At 38.9% G+C, this 24,932-nt stretch overlaps 1 protein-coding gene across 2 annotated transcripts in view; it reads right to left on the bottom strand.

The window, feature by feature from the left end:
• The window catches only part of ptprk (protein tyrosine phosphatase receptor type K), a 467,398-nt gene that overhangs the window by 19,098 nt on the left and 423,368 nt on the right, over positions 1–24,932 (bottom strand). For both annotated transcript variants that reach the window (XM_052025063.1, XM_052025062.1), the window contains 9 exons: positions 24,683–24,867; positions 17,642–17,729; positions 16,463–16,539; positions 11,744–11,780; positions 5,624–5,721; positions 4,648–4,764; positions 2,256–2,410; positions 679–814; positions 19–168 (listed from right to left, as the gene is read on the bottom strand). In XM_052025063.1, the coding sequence (XP_051881023.1) occupies positions 19–168; positions 679–814; positions 2,256–2,410; positions 4,648–4,764; positions 5,624–5,721; positions 11,744–11,780; positions 16,463–16,539; positions 17,642–17,729; positions 24,683–24,867 (1,043 nt within the window). The remainder of the gene's footprint in view (positions 1–18; positions 169–678; positions 815–2,255; positions 2,411–4,647; positions 4,765–5,623; positions 5,722–11,743; positions 11,781–16,462; positions 16,540–17,641; positions 17,730–24,682; positions 24,868–24,932) is intronic.

A 24,932-nucleotide genomic window follows, 5' to 3' on the forward strand; every position in this document is an offset into this window, starting at 1 on the left:
TAGGTGAGGCTTCCTTACCTGAAATTCATCTTTAAGTTGGGAAGAGTTACTCTGTGAATCAACACGAATCATTTCATAATAGGTTGGTTTGATCTCACACATTGGTATTGATGTGTCCCCACACAGACAAGCCTCCAGAATAGCATCATGAATGAATATATATTGTTCCTTTAAAACAAAAACAAATCCAGTCAGTATCAGACTCTCACTTCATGGTTATTAAGTCAGTTAATTGCATGTAAGAGGATAACATGCACTGTGGGATATAGTTTGCAGGAATGAAAAACCCAACCAATTTATCCACAGTAAGATGAAGAGCCCTCAAATTGTTAACACGAAGTAGGCTTTGCCTCTTGATGACAGAAAATCGAAGGTTTAAATGTACATAAATTGCCATTCAGTTATAGACAAAAGCTTTCCAAAATTCTTGATGAAGTACAAAGGAAAACTTTAAATCTAAATGGAGATATAGGAGACTGCAGTTGCTGGAATTTGAGGAATTGTCTATGTTTTGGGTTGAGACTCTGCATCAGGACAGTCTAGACCCTGGTGCAGGGTCTTGGCCTGAAATGTCAACCCACTGAGTTCCTCCAGCAGTTTGCATAACGGGCTAAACATTGGCACACCACTAATATCATACCATACCGGGTTCTTTGAATGCACCAATTTGAGTCTTACCTCTGTCTGAACCATATTAATGCGCCTTGACCGTAATGCTTTAACACAGTTATAGATATCAACAACTCCTTCTCGTTCCGCCATGTCTAACATGATATCTATAACAATATAACAGCCAGTCCTTCCTGCCCCAGCACTGAAAACAGAAACAGAACTGAGAGTTTCATATATAGTGAAATACATGGTTATTGCCAGATGTTAAAATTCAGTTTACAAATCAATTTTATTTGCACTGTTAGCCAGATTTAAATCAAAAAATGTTCAGTGAGATAACCTATCGATGTAGGTAACTTAAATTCACCACATTATAAGTACATATATCTTATGCAGTGAAGACTTGAGAGCAACTTGCATTTCCAACTTAGTAAAAGTATTCCTTGGAATACTAATGAAAACCTTGACAGAGCTGCACAAGAGACTAGTTGGACTTGATCAAAGAGACTGATTTTAAGGATGAAAGAGAAGTAGAGAGACAGTGAGGTTATGGAGGGAATTGCAGAGTCCATGCCTTGACTGCTGAAAAAAGTGGCTGCCAACTAATGGAGTGATTAAGTTCAAGGATGACAGGGAGGCCAGAATTAGAGATGTACAAGGGGGCTGCTGGGCTGGAGGAAAGAGTTGGGGAACTTAAAACCATGGAGGATTTGAAGATCATGTGTGGAGTTTGCATGTTCATCCTTTGACAATGTGTTTTACCTCTGGGTGCTCTGGTTTCCTCCCACATCCCAAAGACACATTAGCTGTTAGGTTAATTGGCCACTGTATATTACCAGTGTAGTTGGCTGCTGAGAGAATTGGGGGTGTTAATGGGGACATGGAAGAGACAAGGTTATAGGGAAATACAAGTCCTCCCCAGATTATGAATGCCCATCTTATATACAACCCATACACATGAATGAGCGTTAGCGAGACTGGTGGGATGGAGTGGCCGGCTGCTGCCTGGGAACTTGGTTCGTGGCTGAATTTCCGACTGGCAAACTATCCAGTTCGTGAACCACTCTCAGGAACAGAACCCCGCCGTAACCTATATGTGGGGATGTGATTGCCCTGAGAGCTGATGGGACAAATGGCCTCTTTCTAGGCTGTAGATAAATAATAGTAAACAAAGGGAAAGATTTTAAGATCAAGGCATTAGAGGTCAGCAACATAGGACAGATTAATGAATACATGTAACTTAGTGCGAATTGAGAGAGATGATCCAGGAAAATGCTTCTCTCTGTTAAAGAATCAAATACATGTGGGCAGATTTTTAATGTTTGGAAGAAGAGAAAAACTTGCATGCTTTATCTTAATAGAGATTGTAACAAAATTGCTGAATAATTCACCATTGAATGTCACTGAAGTAACCATGGTCCACAGGTAACCAGCAGAGTTTTGGAGAGAAGGATTGAGTGATTTGGTAAGAAGATGGGGTGAGATGAATCATAATAATTCTTACTGTGTGAACTAACTGCCATTGGCAAGTTGACTTCTTGCCATGTAAGTGTACTTGTAAATACAGTGATATTGATGTCAGGCACAGAGATACACAAAGTCAATTTTGTATTATTGAAATACTTATACAAAATACAGCCAACCTGCAATGTACAACTACTGGCCCTGCTCCGGGGGGATTTGAGATTTTCACACGACGGATAAATGCCAGTAGACCAGTTGCATGATAAGGAACACCATGATCAGGCCAGCCAGTGAAATGGAACTGTTTCACTTCACGAATTTCATCAAATCCTCTCTGAGAAGGAACAAATCCACATTTAAAAATTATTCTGTTACTGACTTATTATGCAAGGTCTGTAAAAGGTATTCATTGCTACATTTGCACTGAATAAAACTAAAGTTTGGTCTCTAACCAGGGATGCAATCAAGATCATCCCAGGGATGCACATGAGAATTTAAACATAGCAGCTTTTAAAGGGGATCATGTGCCCATCCGTGATGTTATTGGGTGTCCATAACCTCACCAGATTAGTTGGGAGGCCACTGCTCCTGCTTATCTCACCTTGCGCATGGCTCTGGGTCCTTAGATTGCTTTCAAAATAATTCATCCCTATTGTGGTTGAGAATTCATCCTCAAACTTTTCTGTTAACTCAGGATTCATAGAATCATACATGTGTTATGGCACAGGAGATGTTCATTCAACCCATTTAGTCTATGCTGGCTCTTAATAGATCAACCCTGCGACCCCATTCTCACACTTCCCTTCCTCACTTAGTCCTCTTCCTCAACGTAGTTGATGGTGGGGCTGTTCCATTCAAACTGATTTACGTACATTACTCTTTCTAATGAGTATTCTGTCTCATGTTCTACTCCTTCCTTCACATCACATATCCTGAATGCTTACAAACAATTTTCATTTAGTACGACAGCTGAAGCACTAAATTATCAATTCCTTCAAATAAAGCAATGGAAATCTCATTTATTCAAAGATATAATTTTTCCCCAAGTTTTCTTGAAAGTACAGCCAACAACTACTATCTCCTATGTTGGTTCCAACTTTGATCCATTTTTAGTCATGGAGTCATAGAGGTGTACAACATGGAAACAGGCCCTTCAGCCCACTGAACCTGCATCAACCACCAACCACCCATTAACAATAATCCTACATTAATCCTTTTGTTTTATTCTCCCCATATTCTCAACAATTTCCTTCCCCTTCTCCAGCGCGCCCTCCCCACCCCTGATTATACCATTCACTTACACACTAGAGGCAATTTACAGTGGCCAATTAACCTACCAATCTGCACGTCTTTGGGATGAGAGTGGAAACTGGAGCATCCAGAGTAAACTCATGCAGTCGCAGAGAGAACTTGCAAACTTCACACCTTAGGTCAGGATTGAACCCTGGTTTCTGGAGCTATGAGGCAGCAGCTCTACTAGCTGAGCCACCTCCAGATTTCTAACCTCAGTGAAGTTAAGGAGAATCCCAATAGTCCTTTGCTGTTGCATTGGCTATGCTCAGTTTTTGTGCCAAACATACTGCTGCTCCTCTCAAAAGATCAATCCCTCAAACTAAGATCTGAAGACTTCATGTCTGGAGAACCACTCTGGGTACTTCTCTTGATCTTTCAGACAAGTAGCAAGAAATGGCCAACATTTCAGAGGTTATATCATTGGCATTCCTAGACTTCAGATACAATTAAAAAAAACATCAAAACCTTACTTGTACATTTTCTCAGTAATATTATGACCAGTGATTCACTGAATCTTCCTCCCCTGTGCTGGAGTGGGCATGCAGGAAGGATAAACCTACAAGCGATTTATCCTCCCTGCATGCTCACTGTGTGAAATTTAGACATTCTTTCCGAGGATGTGAAAACCCGGATCCCCTTAATCATCCAATCTATCCATCCTCCTGCATTCTTCAGGCCTTTAAAAGCTAAACCAAGTAATTCCTTTCTAATTTAGCTAATTTATTTCAATCTCCTCAAACGTGATATGCAACATTTTGGCTTTTAAACATGGCTTCTTGGTAATTAAAAATATGACTGAATGTTCACAAGTAATGTCATAACCATCCTTTTTTGCTATAAATATCTTAAAGGAATATTAGCTTATCCCTTTTTTGGAAGTTAAATAACCAGTGATTAATGCATATTTAGCAGTCTCCAATTAAGTTGTCACAGAAATATAACACCCATTTGGTGTCTAACGCACATTGCTGACTTGCAAGCACATTTGCTGCTGGCTATTCAGCATTCACAAATTAGAGTTTAATATATTGTACAGTTACATGCATTAGCATGAAATTGAATTTACTACTTTGTTCATCAATTCATTTTCCGGTCCAACAAATAAATGCCTGATATTTTAACTGCAGATATTTCCGGTTTGTGTGGTTTAAGTAATGAAGGTAAAACATAATTTGAACAATCAATCTGACTGAATACCACTTCTCCTAAAAATCATTACATTAGGAACATACTAAAAAGAAACAAAGTGAGGAAATTAAGGATGATAAATTGACTTACCCTTTCTAATGTAAATGTTCGAACAACATATTCTGCAAGTGGCTCCTCTTCCACGAATGTAACTTTGAAATCTGCATAAACTTCACTATCATCTGGCCAATATTTGTAACATTTCACCTATGGTTTCAAGTTTTAAAAAAAGTCAGAAGATTAATAAAGGCAAAGGGACATTTATAATGGTCCTGGTTCCATGGAGGCAACTGAAATTTCTATTATAGTCAAGCAATAACAATGGAATTGCATTGCACAATCCTTGCTGGAATACTAAGTATCTTGTGCAGGAAAATATTTGGTGTTTGAATAACCAACTCACAGAATTCTTTCCCAAGTCAGAAATTTAAATTTTAAATGTTGAGGAAGGTAAAAGATTTTCTAAATATTCAAATGAAGTCAGGTTGATTTAAAAAATGCCCAGGATGCCCAAGAGACCTTTAGCAATTTTTACAATTGGAACTGCAATGAACATTCTCTCAAATAGCCTTATTTGGTTAGTTCACAAATATAGCGCTGGGTGGACCCAATCATATAAAACTAGCTCTTTTCTTGAGTTGTCTCCTTTAAAGTGAAATCCCTTTGAAAACAACAATGGCAAAATATTCTGATGGACAAAAGTAAATGAGAACAGATTAACGTGTAAAGTTCCCAAGGAGAGGGAAGCTTGTGAATGGGATGCCAGACTGGGATCAAGAAATGCCAATTACCAATGGCAAGAGGATGTTATTCGATATAATTTTCAAGGAGCAATAAAATCAAAGTACCGAAAACAATAAAGGTTTTGCATTGTGCAAAATACTTCTTAGATTTTAAAAATAGAAAATGCTGAAAATACTCAGCAGATCAAACATCATCTGTGGAAAAACAGAGTTAACGTTCATCAGATTTTTAGCATCTGCCATTTTTAAAAATGTTCCTTTCTTAGATTTTACATTCTTCAAAATATTGGTATATTCTATCTTACTACCAAAACTAGACTTACTCTTCCAACTTCCACCAGATTTGTGACCATGACGATACAAACTGATTGCTCTTGCCAGACCATTCTCCAGAAATCATACACAGTTTCATGTACTGGCCCTAAAAGAACAGAACAAGAAAAGCAGATAGTTATTTATGTAATGTGATAAACAACTTACTTTCTCAAAATTTTCTGTTATCACCACAAGTGCTTCACATAAGTTATTCAGTTCAAAGTGTTCCCTTAAAGCACATTTAAGTTGGATAGTAATGATAATATATGCAATCATTCATAAATTATTGAAGCATTTTGAACATTGAAGCTTATTTCAATGAATTTCTGCTAAAGTATTCAACTTTCATTAACACATCCACTTGTAACATTCGTTAAATGAAGTTGCAACCCTCTAGTCCGGCACCCTTGGGATCTCACTGGTGCCGGACCACAGATAATCTTGACCAAAGAAATTGCCCCTGATCATCTTCCTCTGAGCAGAACTGTTTTTTTTGAAGTAGAGACATCATGTGGGTCTTGCAACAGTTCTGAGAACTTTCTGTAACCCAAAGTGTCTCTAAGTCAGAAGCACTGTCGGCTGAGATGGCAAAAGATGCACTGGTAGGTTAATTAGCCACAGATCGGCACACACCTTAGTTAATTTTAGATCTTAGTTAGAATTAGTTCATTAGTATAGGCCTGTACTACAGATTCAAAACATGCTGGACCAAGGGAGTTGGCCAACCCCAGAATGCCGGACTAGAGAGTTTCAACCTGTACAAACAGAACAAACACAATAGATTCAAATTAATTTTATAATTGTGCATAAAATAATTTGCCCATGATGCCAAAACAGACTTGTACTAATAATTTTCAACTGCTCTTGTTATTTGGAATTGACTTGACACAGCTCTCTTTTATACTCAGCACACAGTATTGAGCCAGAATGTGCAATCAACAGCAAGCCACCTCTGCGTACTTTTGCCTATGTGGTAAATTTGAACATACCTTTTTTGGATTTGCACCACAGCCTTGCAAGACACAATGCTATCATAGGGGTGGACTAGAATAAGCCCTGCCTACAAAGTAACTGAAAAATATCTGACAGTCAACCAAACCATGCCTCCAGGTTTACCCCATGGACAACTTATCAATGACCTTGAAGGTTTCTGAATGCCCCCAACAGTTAGAAGCATTCAAAATCTATTAAAAGCAATTACATATTTAAAAAAATGTAACAATTACCTCAAATACAAAAATGAAACATAACATCGAATCTCTGCCAATCTGCAGCAGAGCAATGCCATCTGTTGCACCACCCCGCTTAGTTCCCTGTAACCTATTTTCCCAAGAAGTCCATCTGCTCCCTCCTCGATTTTACTAGGGGTAATTTACCACTTAAACTTACCAGAATACTTTGTAATGTGGGAGGAAACCAGAGCATCTGAAGAAAACTCATGTGGTTACAGTGAGAATGTGCAAATTCCCCACAGACAGTAACCAAGGTCAAAACCGAATAAGCTGAAGCTGTGAGACAGCTGCACTAACTGTGGTGCCACTGTGCTGCCCCAGTACAGGCTTCTAATGACACAGGAGGAGACCATTCAGGTCATCAGGTCAATACCAATTCCATTGGTTCCATTCTCTGTCTTGTAACTTTTTAGTTCATCATAGAATCAGAATCGTACACCACGGAAACGAGCTCTTCGGTCCACCACGTCCATGCTAACCATTTTGCCCATCCACTAATCCCATTTGCCCACATAGGTCCATGTCATTCTATGCATTGTCTGTTCAACTGAATATCTAAATGCCTCTTAAACATAGTGATTGTACATGACTCCACCACCTCCTCTGGCAGCGCATTCCAGATATCAGCCACTCGGCGTAAAAAAGTCTTCTCCTCAGATCCTCTTTAAAACCCCTCCCTCTTAAACCTTTACCCTCTTGTCTTTGACACCTCTACAATGGAAAAAAAAGATTCTGACTACTTAATCTATGCCTCTCATAATTTTATATACCTCTATCAGGTCACCCCTCATCCTCCTCTGCTCCAGGGAAAATAAACCTAGCCTATGCAATCTCTCCCCATAATTAAAGTCCTCCAATCCAGGCAAATCCAGGTGAATCTCCTCTGCACCCCTTCCAGCACAATCACATCCTTCTTATCGTGTGGCAACCAGAATTACACACAATACTCCAAGTCCAGCTGAACCAGTGTTTTGTAAATTTGTAATATAATGTTCCAGTTCTTTAATTCTATGCCTCAACCTCTGAAAGCAAGCATGTGATATGCCTTCTTCACCACCCTATCTACCTGTTTTGCCACTTTCAGCGAATCATGACTTGAACCCCAGGGTCCCTCTGACCCCTTCCACCAAGGCAAGTTTCTATCTAATTGTCTAGCTCACCTTTTGACCTAACCTTCTGGACCAGCGTACCATGCAGAACCTTGTCAAAGGCTTTGCTAAAGTCCATGCTCTGCCCTTGTCAATTCTCTTCGTCGCCTCTTCAAAAAAACTCAATCAAATTCGTGAGACACAAGTTCCCACACACAAAACAATACTGACTATCTTTAATCAAGTCCTTGCCTTTCCAAATGCAGGTAGATCCTGTCTCTCAGAATCCCCTCCAATAACACTCCGTAATGCCCCACTATTTACTGTATATGCCCTACCCTAAATAAGGAGGCATTTGTCAGATATAAGCAGCTAGGATCAAGAGAATCCCTTGAGGAGTATAAAGGATATAGGGATACACTTATGAGGCAAATAGGGAAGGTAAAAAGAGGACATGAGAGAGCTTTGGGAGTTATGATAAAGAAGAATGCCAAGAGATTCTACATATATTAAGAGTAAAATGGTAACCAAGAGAGAGGATAAGACTCCTTAAGGGCTAGTGTGATCATCTATGTGCTGAGCCACAGGAGATGGGCGAAGTCTCATGGAATTCAGGGAAGTGATGTCTTGAACATATCCATGTGACAAAAGAGGAGGTGCTCATGGTCTAAAGGTGGATAAATCCCTGGGGCCTGACTAAGTGCATCCCAGGACATTCTGGGAAGGTAGGGAAGAAATTGCTGGGGCCCTGGCAGAGATATTAATATTTCCGATAGCCACGGGTGAGGTACTGGAAAACTGGAGGTTGGCTAATGTTGTGCCTTTACTTAAGAAGGGCTGCAAGGACAGGCCAGGGAACTGCAGTCTGGTGAGCCTAACATCAGTGGTGGGAAAGTTATTGGAGGGGATTCTGAGAGACAGGATCTACCTGCATTTGGAAAGGCAAGGACTTGATTAAAGATAGTCAGTATTGTTTTGTGCGTGGGAACTTGTGTCTCACGAATTTGATTTGAGTTTTTTTGAAGAGGCGACGAAGAGAATTGACAAGGGCAGAGCATGGTCTTTAGCAAAGCCTTTGACAAGGTTCTGCATGGTACGCTGGTCCAGAAGGTTAGGTCAAAAGGTGAGCTAGACAATTAGATAGAAACTTGCCTTGGTGGAAGGGGTCAGAGGGTGGTAATGGAGGGTTGTTTTTCAGATTTGAGGCCTGTGATCAGTGCTGAGTCTGCTGTTGTTCATCATCTACATTAATAATTTCGATGAGAATGTACTTGGCATGATGAATAAGTCTGCGGCTGACATAAAAATTGGTGGTATAGTGGACAGTGAAGAAGGTTATTTGAGATTACAAGATCTAAATCAATGGGGAAAATGGACTAGGAACAGCATATGGAATTTAACTTGTGTAAGTGAGAAGTGTTACATTTTTGTAAGTTAAACCAGGGTAGGACGTGGGCAATAAATAGAGGGGTGCTGGAGAGTGTTGTAGAACAGAGACCTCGGGGAACAAGTACATAGTGCCCTGAAAATGGTGATACAGGGAGACAGGATGGTGCATAAGCGAATTTTGTTTGCCTTCATTGGTCAGAATATTGAGTATAAGAGTTGGGATGTCATGTTATAACTGCACAAGACACTAGTAAGACCACACTTGGTGTACTATGTGCAGTTCTCGTCACCCAGCTATAGGAGCAACTCCAGCCTCCCAGATAATCTTGACCCACTGCAATTCGCCTATCATCGAAACAGGTCTACAGCGGACGCCATCTCCCTGGCCCTACACTCAGCTCCGGGGCATCTGGACAGTAAAGACACTTACGTTAGACTATTGTTTATTGACCACAGCTCTGCCTTCAATACAATAATCCCAGGCAAACTTGTCACCAAACTCCGAGACCTAGGACTCAACACCTCCCTCCGTAACTGGATCTTTGCCTTTCTAACCAACAGACCACAATCAGTGAAGATAGGCAGCAATACCTCCGGCACGATTATTCTCAACACTGGTGACCCAGAAGACTGCGTCCTCAGCCCTCTACTCTACTCCCTATACACTCATGACTGTGTGGCCAGATTCTGCTCTAACTCTATCTACAAGTTTGCAGATGATACCACCGTTGTAGGCCGTATCTCAAACAGCGATGAGTCGAAGTACAGGAAGGAGATAGAGAGCTTAGTGGAATGGTGTCATGACAACAACCTTTCCCTCAATGTCAACAAAACTAAAGAGCTGGTCATTGACTTCAGGAAAGGGGGCAGAGTACATGCACCTGTCTACTTCAATGGTGCTGAGGTCGAGAGGGTTGACAGCTTCAAGTTCCTGGGAATGAACATCACCGACAGCCTGTCCTGGTCAAATCATGTAGATGCCATGGCCAAGAAAGCTCACCAGCGCCTCTACTTCCTCAGGAGGCTAAAGAAATTCGGTTTGTCCCCTTTGACTCTCACCAATTTTTATCGATGCACCATAGAAAGCATCCTATCCAGATGTATCCCGGCTTGGTACGGCAACTGCTCTGCCCAGGACCACAAGAAACTGCAGAGAATTGTGGACACAGCCCAGCGCATCAAGGACACCAGCCTCCTCTCTTTGGACTGTCTTTACCTCTCGTTGTCTTGGTGAAGCAGCCAGCATAATCAAAGACCCCACCCACCCGGGACATTCTCTCTTCTCTCCTCTTCCATCGGATAGCAGATACAGGAGCCTGAGGGCACGTACCACCAGACTTAAGGACAGCTTTTACCCCACAGTGATAAGACTATTGAATGGTTCCCTTTATGATGAGATAGACTATGACCTCATGATCTACCTTGTTGTGACCTTGCACCTTATTGCACTGTACTTTCTCTGTAGCTGTGACACTTTGTACTGTTATTGTTTTTACCTTTACCACATCAATGCACTCTGAACTAACCCAATGTAACTGCACTGTGTAATGAATTGACCTGTACGATCGGTATGCAAGATAAGTTTTTCACTGTACCTCGGTACAAGTGACAATAATAAACCAATACCAATTAAGCCATAAAAGGTGCAGGAAAGATTCACAAGGATGTTATTGGGTTGGTGGGGTTGAATTACAAGGAGAGACTGGATCGGCTGGGGCTTTTTTTCCCTGGAGCGTAGGAGGGTGAGGGGTGACCTGATAGAGGTTTATAAAATCATAAAGGGCAAAAATAGGGTGAGTAGTCACAGTCTTTTTTCCAGGGTAGGGGAGTGTTAAGCTAGAGGGCATAAATTTCAGGTGAGAGGGGAAAGATTTAAAGGAGACCTGAGGGGCAACATTTTTCACACAGAGGTGGTGGGTATGTGGAATAAGCTGGTACAATTGCAACGTTCAAAAGACATCCGGAGAAGAGCTGGAGAATGGGAGTGACTGTAATGCTCTTGCACAGCCTGTGGGGACTTGATGTTTTGGATGGTTACCATGAATACCGTAATGATTCAATGATTAATACTTTCCTTCTTTGACTCGGTCCCCTTCATTCCTCCAAATTTCTGAAATTTCATATGTCATTAAAATTTTGTATAATTTTAAGATGTTTGCAGAGTAGTGTGTAATAAATAAAAGCACAGATGTTAACCAGTCTCATGTCAACTTTTTTTTTTACGTTATCAAGGATCACTGATCAAGGTTTAAGTTTGAGACTTTCAAGAAAAAAATACTTTCCATCACTTCTATAACATAACCGAAGACATTAGGTCACAGAAACTGCTTTAATTGTATTGTGAGGTTGTATATAATGCAACTATTTTCAGAATCGCAACTGCATACAAGTTACACATCACTTAATGTAAGATTCTTACCTTGCGTAGCTATATAATGACTTGGCCTGTGGTACCCCTGAAAATGATAAAAAATTTCAGACATTCACATCATCTGAAGAAAGGATTGGTCTGGTTTCCACCAATCCTATTTGGAGAAATGTACAACCGAAGAGCCCATTGACAACATTAGCGTATCCAATAGCGACTTGCCCACCCAGCACCATTAAGATAAAGGCCGACAGTTTAATTGAATATAAACAATTTTCACTGCACTGCATAAAAGTTAAATCCGATTAAGAAAACCATTATTTGAAACATATGTAATGACTGAAGAGGAACAGAATTATTTTTATAAAGTTAACTGAAAAAAGGAATGGATTGTTTTCATTGCTGCAAGATGAGGAGTGTGTACAATTCATGTTAGATTTGCCACAATATCACAAATTGGCAGCTCTGAACGACCTTATGCAGAATGGCACTTTGGAACAACGTCAGCATAATCATAAATTAAGGCTTTTCACAGACAGCGGAGATGACATTAAAACACATCAATGACATTTTTATAACAATACAGTCACGTGAATCTGCATGAATAAAATGATTTAGTTGAAAATGTTAACGTCAAATGGAAGTTACTAAAATATAAACATAATTCTGATGAAGAAAATGACAACTAAAACAAATGTAGCTAATGTGAATAAATAAGAACACCAGATGCTTGCAAATAATAGAACTATGGTGAACTTTGCTGGTGCATTTTTTTACAGCAACTTTAGCATTGCCATGAAGCAGTTTTGGCTTATAACAAATTTAAATCTGTAATGTTAATTCACAGTCAGGCAGAAAAAGGAGTGGGAGACTTCTGAAAGGGCAAGTCTTAATCTAGTTTTAAAATGTTCTCATGGGTGTAGACATCTTCTAGCTATAACTGGTTTCAGTTTAAATGACCGTAGAAAATCATTCTCATTTTGGACAGATAGTGCATTTATTGATTTTAAATACCTAGATAGGCTTTAAATTAACTTTAAGCTTTTAAAATTTACATCACTTTTAATATTTTAGACACCCCTAAATGTCAGCAATATTTCAAAACAGTTTGAAGCAAAGGCTCAGTTAACATTCTAGGTTCAGGAGTCTGATGAAAGGTCTCTGACGTGAAATATTAAATGTTTCTCCTTCCATAAATGCTATCTGATCTGCTGAATGTTTCCAACATTTTCTGTTTTTATTTCAGTTTCCAGCAGCTGCAGTTTTAAAAAATAATTTCATTTAAAACATGTCTCACAGGCTTTGACAGGAGATAAAGCACCTCCCCCAGTTTTGCCTCTGTGAAAGATGGCCAAGGCACTCCATGAGTGGGTCAGGGCATTTCATAGAGGGGAGAAAGTGTGAAGGAAACAAGATAGGCAGGGAGAGGGGAATGGAGGAAAGAGAGAGAGCATGAAGTAAGAAAGGGAACCTTGAGAGAGGGGGAAGGGGGAGACAGAGTGTCTAGGTAAGAGAGATTAAGAGGGAGAGGACAGGAAGAAGGGGATAAAGGAGAGTAGCAGAGAGAGAGGGAGAGAGAGTGCTGAGAGATAGAGAAGAAGGAAAGTGAGAGTAAAAGGAAAGAAAGGGAACAATGAATTAAAGAGAATGGAGATGGGATGAAAGAAAAAGATAGGGAAGGAGAGGAATTAAAGAAAATATAGAGAGAGGGGAGAGAGTAGTTAAGAGAGGTTGAGAGGGAGGGGTTTGGAAAAATTGGAGAAAGGGGGACAGAAGAGAGAGGGGAAAGAGTGTGACAGTGGTAGAGAGTGAAAGAGATAGAGGGAAGGATAGAGGGAAAAGTGAAAGAGCTAGAGGGGAAATAGAAAGATGGGCAAGAAGGAGACAGAGTGAGAGACAAAAGGGATAAAGAGAGGGGGAATAAGACAGTGAGAGGGATAGGAAAGAGAGAGAGAGAAAGTTAAGGGACAGAGAAGTAAAAAGGAGAGAGAAAGAGTGAGAGTGAAGAGAAAGAGGAATGAGAGAAAGGAATGAGAGAGGGTAAGATGAGAGAATGGAGAGAGTGAAAGGAGGAGAGGGGTAAAGAGATGAGTAATTAAGAGAGGTTGAGAGAGAAAGGGAGAAAAACTGGGAAAGAGAGGGATAGAGAGAGAGGGGAAAGAGTGAGAGTGGCAGAGAGAGAAAGGGAAAAAAGATAGAGGGGGAAGGAGAGAGAGGGGGAAGGAGAGAGAGGGGGAAGGAGAGAGAGGGGGAAGGAGAGAGAGGGGGGAGAGAGAGGGGGAAGGAGAGAGAGGGGGAAGGAGAGAGAGGGGGAAGGAGAGAGAGGGGGAAGGAGAGAGAGGGGGAAGGAGAGAGAGGGGGAAGGAGAGAGAGGGGGAAGGAGAGAGAGGGGGAAGGAGAGAGAGGGGGAAGGAGAGAGAGGGGGAAGGAGAGAGAGGGGGAAGGAGAGAGAGGGGGAAGGAGAGAGAGGGGGAAGGAGAGAGAGGGGGAAGGTGAAATAGAAAGAAAGAGGAAGGCACGAGGGGAGAAAGAGATAGGGAAGTAACGGCTTCAAATATTTAAGTCTTTTTACCTGATTTTAATGTTTCATTTCATTTATAATAATTCTTGAACAGCACTGAAAAAATTGAAAACTTTGACAGATGGCAAAGCTAGGCCAAGGCTTTACCACCTACCAGGTTTTTTCTGAGACGATAAGGGGGCCAAGATGGTTCTGGCCCATTCAAGTGACTCAAATACAGCACGTGAGCCCCTGATGATGAGTAGAGACCTGCCAATCAAATCCATACAGCTTTTGTCTAGTATTTTCTTCCTTACAGGTACGTATATGTACAGATCCATTGTTCAAGTCAGCAGGTGCATTCAGCAAAATTCAAGGCTCTAGCATTGACATAGATGAATGGTTTAACCCTTGCCCTCCCTTCAAAAGTGTTGCAGTTACACACTTACAAAACTACACTTTGCATAGTCTTGAAGTGCACAAGCATTTGTTCAATGTTCTGAATTGAGATATTTTTAATTCAGTGGTTAGTGATCAATTAAAAGCTGACAAGATTTTGCATATTTGGATTGCATTCATGTTTGCACAAGAAGAAAATAAGTAGGTATGGTTTAATAGAAACTAACACTGAAAAGAAGTAACTGACTGAAGAGATGACAATCTAGATTCAGAAGTAAACTACATCCATTTTGAAAAATCTAACCTTAATTCCCAATATGAAATTTATAGAAATTAATTTGTTTTACTATTTTTTTTGAAAATTGTGATTACATGTTCATATTCAATTATGTTGTTCTTAAATAAACAAAATGAACTTCATTTTAAATTAAAATATAGGATTTCTATAAAAACACGAATATTAAAAGCTTGCAAGCAGAGCAAAAATGAAGTACTTAAAATTTTGTTTGGTTAAACTTCAGTTTTAACCATTTAAAAATTTTTGACTTGATTCTTGGGACTCTGCTGTCATTACAAATCTTTGTGAATATTCTGCATTTAAATTACAAAATGTCATTTCCACTTGTAAATTATTCACAGTTGTGATCTTCACTGTTCTAGAAAACTTGAGGTTCCCATGTAAGTGATGCCTTCAATTTCTTTCAATATTTTCTCCTGGTACTAAATTCAATACCATAATTGTCATGTACTGAAATATTTTGCATAGACATTGCTTTTCACAGATACATGCTTTCTTGAGTGCAAATACATGGGGTATTTCTTTTGGTAAAAGGTGAAAGAAGGCTTTTTTCCACCAAACCACTTAATTGAACAGTTTTTAAATTTGTCTTCAAGGCAGTGTTAAACAAAAAAAAAACCACACACACACAAGTGCATATCTGTATACTTTCAGAATCTAGCTTAAAATTAACTAGTGTCTCAATCAAATGCAAATTTTAATTTAGATTCATAATCACAAGGACTATGAAGCCATACAATCATTTCCATTTACATGATAACCATCAATTTAATAAACCAATGATTTTTTTTTGGAGTTTCACTGTAGACCTGAAAATAGTTACTATATTCACCCAGAACATGTGCATTAGAACAAAGTTCTAAGCAGAGCAGATAGCCATAGCAAATATACAATGATAACTAATTTACATGCATGAGTTCACCACTTCGATCTCTTCATAATGTATGCCTTTGGCCATGGTACTTTAACAATATCATTTCAAGTTCAAACATTTTGCAACATCATCCCTCAACATTTTAATAACTAAACCAGCTGATGCTTAAAATGTCAGTGTATTCAATAATAAAGCAATTACAGAGTTTATTTCAATGTAATGTACTTCAAAGATGATTTTTTCCCATTATATGATAAACCAGAATATTGAACTAATTTATGTAATTCTGCAAGAGCAACATTTATTTTCTGCTATGACCTCTTTCCATGCAACACCATGGAAAAATATTACTACTCATGAGATTATGTGAGGCTTGCTGAAAATCAAAAATGCTTTTTTATGAAGACGATCAAAAAGGTTAGCTCAGCTATCTGCTGCAAGTACTGCTTGTTTTAGTAACATATTGATATACTTAGAAAAAGTATTAAAATATAAAAGATCTAGCTTTTTCAGTGATACTTACATCCCTGTACAGCCATATCTACAGCCCAAACCAAAGCCAGATGTGAAAGAAAGCACAACAGTGTCAGTGAGTGCCAGCAAATTTAATATACAAGGTGTAAATTGTAAGAGTTGTAATTTTTAGATGCAAAACAGGAAGAAAGCTGCAGGATCAAATTGCCAAGAAATACAACTTACATCAATATAATTTGCATTAATGTAATCTGATGTTGAATCATCTTCGAGAGACTGTAAAATGACTCTGGAATGGTCATCTGGAGGAACAGATTTCAAAATTTAAGTTTACCTGTGCAACACTTTTTTTTCCAGGAACTTAACATAAAAATTGAAAAATAGTATAAATAAATGCCAAATATCAACCAGCAATTAGCGGCAAAAACTGTTTCAGATGATTAATATGTTCCCTTCCCCAAATGGCTTCAAACATGAGTACTGGCAAACTGTAGGTTTGCAGTTTAAACCACACTACAGGGAAAAAGGTGAGCAACAGACTGCACTCATTCCATTGAATATTCTGTCTGTGGTAAAAGCTTACATTTGAATTTTGGTTGATTATTCATGAAAATTGCATACAATAGTGTCAGATAATTACATCAATTAGTTTAATATTACTATCAATTATAAATTGTTACAAAATTAGCAATCTATCTATTTTGCAGTTTTGCTCTGTGGTGCAGATTTCACCTATGGGCCAGAAGGTTATAAGTTTAGATCCATTCAAAACAGTTCACATAAATTCTTTAGCAGTGGAAATAGCAGTAACACTCTGACTGGTGGCTTTTTATTTTATCTCTGTTCGAAAAGGAAAAAATTCTTGGATGCTTCCAGTGCCAAGCTGCACTCAAAAGGAATCCAGTCCGACTTGGTTCCAACAAAACTTCCTGATTTTCCAACCTTGAACACTACTTCTTACTTAGAGCAGAGGATCATGGACTCCATGCTTTTATACCAAATGCTACTCTCCCAATCATGAGATACCTTGTGTTTACTCATAACATTTGTACATGTTTGCAATGGCAAATCATGCTCAACCAGTTGTGTGAGACAACCATAAGAAATCATTAAAGTGAATATGGTGGATATGGATGGATTTTCTGGAAGAGTTTGATTTGATGCTACATAAAAGACCGTTAAAGTACATTATTAAAGGAAATGCAGAAAAAAATCTATATAAAATGCCTAAGAGAAAGAATAAAACTAAAACTTTTGAAGGAGTGCTGTAGGTCTGATAATTTTCCCTTCTACTGAATAATCTCTTAAAATCAGGTCCAAAAATTAAATGCTGCTCATTGAAGCACAAAATTCCAATAAAAATAATTTAAAAAATGAACCACAGCCATTTGCAGATCAACTTACAGGCTATAATATTTCCATAGCGATTTTTCGTTCTGTTCTGATCTTTCTTGGCAATGTCCCAAGAAGCGGATTGCCCTTCAAAGAAGCTCTGCAAAAGAATAATTTATGTTAGCTGGAATGATTTCTGCTTTATTATTTAAATTTCAACTCCAAGTTTGCAAATTTTGTGAGCCATTTAATTAACAATCTGCCTTCGGACTAAGTTGGTAACAATAATATCATTTCTACAAAGAGCAAACTATATAAGTTATGTATGCTGAATGCTCATGATGCAAAAGGTAAACATGTACATTTTGAACTATTACATATTAAACTATTTTGAACATCTTACATAAATGTTGAATGTGAGGCTTTCATCTCCCCAACTTGCTAAATATCTACTTTGCATTGCTGAGACAATGACTATAATTATTCTGCCTTGTTTGTAGCATAGAACAATAGAAACAACCAAAAAACTGACTGTCTGATTTCACAATATGTTAAAATTAGAGTACAATCCCACAACAGTTGGTGGTGGCTCAAATGAATTGCAAGATCTAGAAAGTGCATACTGTGTATTGTTTAAGTATATGGAAAAATATTGGGCATTCTAGCTCAGTCAAAAACCAAAACACATTTAAGATGTAGCATTTTTATGTCCAATACATTTAGCAACATTTTTTTTTCAGCGTATCATTTTGTAGTGACAAAAATATGAAAACAATAACAAGTTATAAAGAATGGAATTGCATGCTTCATGTTTTGAAAGTATGTGTGGCTGACGGTCTTTAACATCATATGAAAATTACCAGGTATTGCATTTGTTCTCAATATCTGAAACTTGTCATTGCAATCACTGTACTTAAACACAAGCCAGCCTCAGCCTTGAATCTGCAACCAACTGCAATGCAGACAAGAGTTTATTTGTACATCAAGTACTGGCAATTAAACATCTAGCATCAGTAGTGGTTTCCTTTCTGTTGCACTGCGTGTGTCAATTCCATGCCTCATAAATACTTGGTTTTAATCTATGTTAGCTTGGTCTCAGAATGCGATTATTGGGTTCATCATTATTGTTAAACATGATTTTTGAAAGTTTTATTTATCCATCAAATTATCACTAGGAAATGCAATTTCACTTGTCCAAAGCAGTTTAAATGAAAGATTCAGAATGGATCTCATTACTTCATAATAACAGTACATTAATCTACCAAGTTCTCTTTTAATCTAATGTGGATCTGTGCTTTTTTTCCTTTTTGAGGAGATGACAATAATGCTGATGATCAGAATGTTTAGAGTTAGAGTCTAGGTGATCAATTTCAACACAACTTTATGAGAAGGACTCGATGGATTAAACATTAGCCTCATGTACCTTATTTTTCGGTGTTCACGGGATTTCTTTTATGTAATTTTAAGTCTCATGCAGTTTTTATTTAAACTAATGAAAACCTTAGCCTCTTCTACATACTTAGACCTGGATGAAGTTGAATTCAGCTTGGGGAATTAAAATGTCCCTCTATGCATCAATACCATCACTGAAGAACACCATTCAGCACCATGATTGATCCTTTATCTCTGGTCTACCTTTCTGCCCATCTCCTTCAATTGCCTTCTGATGAATGAGCTGTACTAATATAAAATTTTTCATCAGCCTTTAGCAGCTTTTGGTCAAAGCTTTTTTTTAAACCATCAGCTTAAGTAAATTCATTATTTCGGTAAAATTTGTGGGTTTTTTTTCCTGAGTCTTAAAATTACTAGTTTATAAGTTTTGGAACCAGAGGCAGAGTGAGAGAGGTTTACCAAGTTTCAAAATAAAAGTTGACCATTAAAGCCAACTGTTTATTTCACCTTTGTCTTTCTGACAAGTCGGAGAAGGTCACTGCTGATGACGTGAACTGTTTGCATTAGTTTAATAGCAATATCCTCTCTCTGAGTCAGTAGATTGTGGTTCAAGTCCTGCTCCAGAAATTTGACCACATAGTGTGACATTCAGCACAATGCAGTGTTGTATTGATAGAGGTTCAATTTTTGGCTAAGACATAAACCTAATCTCTGTCTGCTCTCCCAGTTCGATGTAGAAAATTTCAGAGCACTGTTCAAAGGAGGCAAGTTCTTCCCATGAGATGTCATTAACCAGAGCTCATTACTAAAAGAGATTATTTGGTCATTATCAGATTGTTATCCCTATGACCTGATTGCCTGTGTTCCTTACATTACAACCATGACTTCAATAGTGCTTCATTGGGCAGACACGGTAGTGTAGCGGTTAGCGTAAAGCTATTACAGCGCCAGCGACCTGGGTTCAATTCCCGCCGCTGTCTGTAAGGAGTTTATACGTTCTCCCTGTGACTGCGTGGGCTTCCTCTGGGTGCTCCGGTTTCCTCCCACCTTCCAAAAGGCATATGGATTAGGAAGTTGTGGGCAGGCTATGTTGGCGCCGGAAGCGTGGCGACACTTGCGGGCTGCCCCAAAACACCCTACACAAAAGATGCATTTCATTGTGTGTTTCGATGCACACATGACTAATAAAGATGTCTTATCTTATCTAAAAGGTTTGGTGGCATCCATATTTTATTTATTTAGGGGATGTGGCCAGCAGTCACTGTTCATCCCTACCACACCCCCTCCCTTTGAAGTGGTGGTGATGAGTCACTTTATTTAAATGTTTCAGTGGTTCTGGTCAAGATACTCTCACAGTGTTGATAGGTGGAGAGTTCCAAAATTTAGAAGCAGCAATTTTAAGGATGGAGATATTTCTAAGTCATAATGATCAGTAATTTGAACAAGAATCTGTTTTCCTTGATCGTCTGCCTGGTGGCAGAGGTTGTGGGTCTGGGAAGTGCTGTAAAATAAACTCAGGCAAGTAATTGTTATGTAGATGGTACAGGGTTCAGGCTGCTTTGTCTGAGATAATGTTGAGCTTCTTAAGATGTTGTTGGAGGTGCATTCATCCAGCATGTGGAGAGAATTCCAACACACTCCTGACTTGCAACAGTGGAAAGGCTTTCAGAGTATCGGATGATGTGGCACTCACCACAGGATATCCAGCCTCTGATCATTGATGAAGCATCTAGGGATGGTTGGGCCCAAGGACACTGCCCTGAGGACTCCTGCATTAAAATACTGGGCTTAAATTATCACTATCAGTCAAGTAGATTTATTCCTTCCCTTGGTTCACTCACCTTCTATTGTAATTTTTTTGGTAGCTGTCAGTCAACTCTGCTGGTAGTGATGCTACCAAACCACTCTTGGTGATGTGCAGTTACATTCTGAGTACATACTGTGGTATTGCTACTTGTGATGGATGAGCCTTGCACACTCCACAGTATGATACTGAGAGATCAATTATGTCATTGTGTCGTTTGACCTGTCTGCAGGGTAGCCCTCCTAATTGGGACACCCTTGGATATCTGAAAGATGTACTTTTCAAGTTTGAATGGGCCGGGTGTAATTTGAATTACGTGCCAATGTGGACCTTTATTAGTCCAGCCAGTTTCATACTCACTGGAGTATATCTCACTGGTAGTTTTTGACTGAGTGACAGATGGCTTCTTGAGGTGGCCTGTGGTAAAGCTTAGTTTTGCTGGAATTCCCCAGCATTATGCTGTGGGTTTGCCAGTCCCATTTTATGTAGGTCAGACCTGACATAGGATTGTAGACCACATTGATTCAAATGGGGTTTCCTTGTTGGTCAATTAGGAGGCAAAGGGGTAAGTATGTAATCTTCTAAAATTATTTTACTTGTTTTTAATTATTCATGGTTTTAATAGCACCACAAATACTTAAAAATATGGCATCTTGTTTTTAAAAAATAAAGAAAAAATTACTTCAATTTTAATAGATTTTAAATGCCAGAGAGATTTATAGCTTTGACAGACAACAGAGATATTGGCCAGCCCTCTGCATCAGGACCAGCTCCTTCACAATCTATCACATTTGACTGCATACAGCAGTTTGGCAAGTGAATGGCTTGCTAGGCTAGTTCAGAGATTAAGGAGGTGCGGTTACAAGAGTTACATATAGGCCCTAAATCAGGTATGGTATCAGACTTCCATCCCTTAATGATATTAGTTAAAGAAGTGGGATTTTACAATCCATTGTTTTAATGATCACTATTACTGAGAGTAGATTATTTTTATTATTCCCGATTAGTTTTAATTAACTGAATTTAAATCCCTGGGTGCTTGGCAGGAATTGAACGAGGAATGCCTGATTGCTAGTCCAAGCCTCTGAATTATTATTCCAGTAAACACTGTGCCACCATAACGAACAAGTTCACAGAAGAATTCAGCTACAAATGATTGCCAGATATGCAAATATCAAGCATTAAAATTAAATGTTTGTAATACCCTTAAGAAAAATGTTTTAACCCACTCAGTGCAGAAATTCCTTACGATCTTTCTATTGAGGTCAATGCAACAAACTTCAAGTACTCCTGGATGGAATAAGTATTGCCCTCTATCAGTTATCACCCAGGTGCCTAAATTGCAAAGCAAGCCAGATATGTGACACCCAAAATGCAGGTGCTGTGTGTGATGAAAAAACCCTACAAAGCAAGACTCTTGTGGGTAATAAAACGATCCTTTTCAATGAAAACAAACTATCTGGCTGGATTATCCACCTCAAATAACAACAAGGACTATTGTAATGTACATCTTATCATTTGTCCTCATGGTAACGAGGAGTCACCAACAGATAAGTAAATGCCAGTGATTAGCATAAAGTTAATCAATGCATCATAAATTCTCTACAGTAAGTAATTCTGCATGAGGAAATAATCAATTATATAATAAATGTGCAAGATCTAACATTTCCAAGTTCTGTGAAATCTTACCAGATCATTTTGGACATAAATGAAATAATAGTCACTGTTCAGTTTATATTACATTTTATGCGTTTTGAGAAGCCTCTGCTAGTTTTTCTACTTTAGAGTAACATGTAAACAGGAAGCTGCTCAGAAACAATACATTTCTACAGGAAACATTGTCAGTGAAACCACAAGTACTGGGTTAATAGTGAACACCATGTCACTTGTTTGAGCAGAATAATCCTGACATTCAAACATATTAACATGACAAAAATCTTGAATGTTGTAACAGAGAAAACCACACTGTCTGGTTTATATTGATGCCACCATGTACTTTATGGGGGAGAAAAAGCATTATTAATCCATTCTCAAAGAATTTGAATTCACTTCCAATGACTGCATGAAATCTAAACTTCCTGATGGAGAAGAATATCATATTTGCAAACTAATGTATATCTTTGTAACCCTGACAGTTTGTTCATTAGATGTTCTGCACTTTTAGGTGAAACAATTACAGTTTTACTGTGTTCATTGCAAGTTACGTTAAGCTGACAATCAACATCATTACATCAATTGAGAGCACATGTAAGAAACAAGTAATTTGGGTAAGACAGACCAATTAAGTACGAACTCCCACAGCAGCAGTGATTTTCTGTCAAGTGCCGGTATTAATTCATATTCTGCTTGTCCTTCTACCCATGTGAAACTGCAATTGTTTTGTAACTACAACTCATTGTTTAAGTGCCTGTGAGTTTCATAAATTGCTCATGCTTTAATCTCCAACTTTGTCATCAGAATCACTTATTAAAGTAACTCACTGCTTTGTGCAGCAGCCTATGTGAAGGAAATGTTCAGTGAAGCCTGTATGATTGGAGTATCTAAAACAGATGCCTGAAATAAAAGACCCAAAAGACTCAAAAAAGCTGAATCTTGAAAGCACACAAGTTTTCATAAATTCCAAACTTTCAGTAGCAACTACTTGCAAACTGAAACACAGTCAGTGCAGGAAATGTGAAGCAGCATAGAGTGAAAGTAATTTTTTTTGCTCTAGAGTTCATTTTACACAGCGCCCATCTGGGCGAGGAAAATTCTCCAGCACTGAAGAGGGCCTTGCGGAAAGACTGGAGGGGTAAACGGGCAGCCTGAGGAAGGAGAGGGTTGGTGGAAGAGCCTTCTGGCGAGAGAGCTGGCTGGGGTTTGGGATGAACAATGACCCCTCTCTGCACACTGTCAGTTCCCCTCTTCAACTTGCTCTCAAATGTCCTCCCAATTCTTGGAACTTCTCACTCAACAGCAGCTGAATCCTAACTGTTTTAAGGTATGACTGTAATGAGTTATAAACTGTGACATTAACTGTGAGATTTGGGCTCTCTAATTGACTATAGTGTGAAATATTAAACTCATCAATACTCAGTAGCTTCAACAAACATAACCGTTCATTGCAATCTTTCCTACAGACTGACCGTGGAAGCTCCGACAAACAATGTTGCACTCCAGAGAGCAGTCAACCACCTAATATTGTAGTTAAAGCAGATGCAACCTTACAGCCAATAGTTAATTAACTATTAATGAATGCAGAAAATACATGACCTTCTTTCACATGCTCCCAGCACCAGATAGGTCTGTAGTCAGAGAATGTATCCCTCTCCACCAGTAGGTCAATTGGACACAACCATAACTCTGTAAACTTTAGAAGCTTCAGGTTCCCAGGCAAAGGTCTGCAGGTTATTAGCAGATTTGGTTGGGATCTCCAAACACTCCACTCTACTGTACTCTGTGCAGGCTATGTATGTAGGAGACCCTAAAATGAGCAAGTCCTTCCCACAGTGGACGAGATCCCCGGGACTGAACTAAACAGGGAAATAACAGAAAGTGGACCAAAATCGCATCTAGGAGATAGAGTCCCAAAAGTTGGCATGATGTCAGGAGAGGCCAGGGGAAAGCAGCAGCAGGGCAGGAGTCGTATCCAGTCCTGGGATATTTCCCTCGTCAGGTTTACCGTGACAATTTTAAAAGGATTACAGTTGCAAACTTCATTATTTACATGTTTCATTATATCAAGCTGGCAGGTTTAATATTTGTCTTTTATCACCCAAGGTTAAAGTTATCTCTACAGATGGAGAATGTTGTATACACAGGAAACAAAAATGAGGAAGCAGAGGTTATAGGTTGGAATTCCTAAAGTTATTCTGTTAAAGAAAGATGACCCTCTTAAGTTGAGTAGTATCACACATTCACTCCCTTTGTATTCTCACCTCGTATTCCTCCTTGAAGCCATAGCCCTCTGATGTTTTCATCAAGTTGATATGCTGCAATAAGTCTGCAACCCGAATGGCAGGGTGGAGCTGGCCGGTCTGGTATGGAGACTCTGTCGGCTCACCATGATAACGAGGAACATCTAATAACCTGCTCGACTCCGCTGACACAGTGTGGTTTTCATCTAGGGAAAGGAAAGAATAATTTATTCAGAGTTCATTTTCTCCATATGTTTCTGACAAAAGATCG

This window comes from Pristis pectinata, chromosome 10 (genome assembly GCF_009764475.1).
Source record: "Pristis pectinata isolate sPriPec2 chromosome 10, sPriPec2.1.pri, whole genome shotgun sequence".
In the NCBI taxonomy this organism is placed as follows: Eukaryota; Metazoa; Chordata; class Chondrichthyes; order Rhinopristiformes; family Pristidae; genus Pristis; species Pristis pectinata.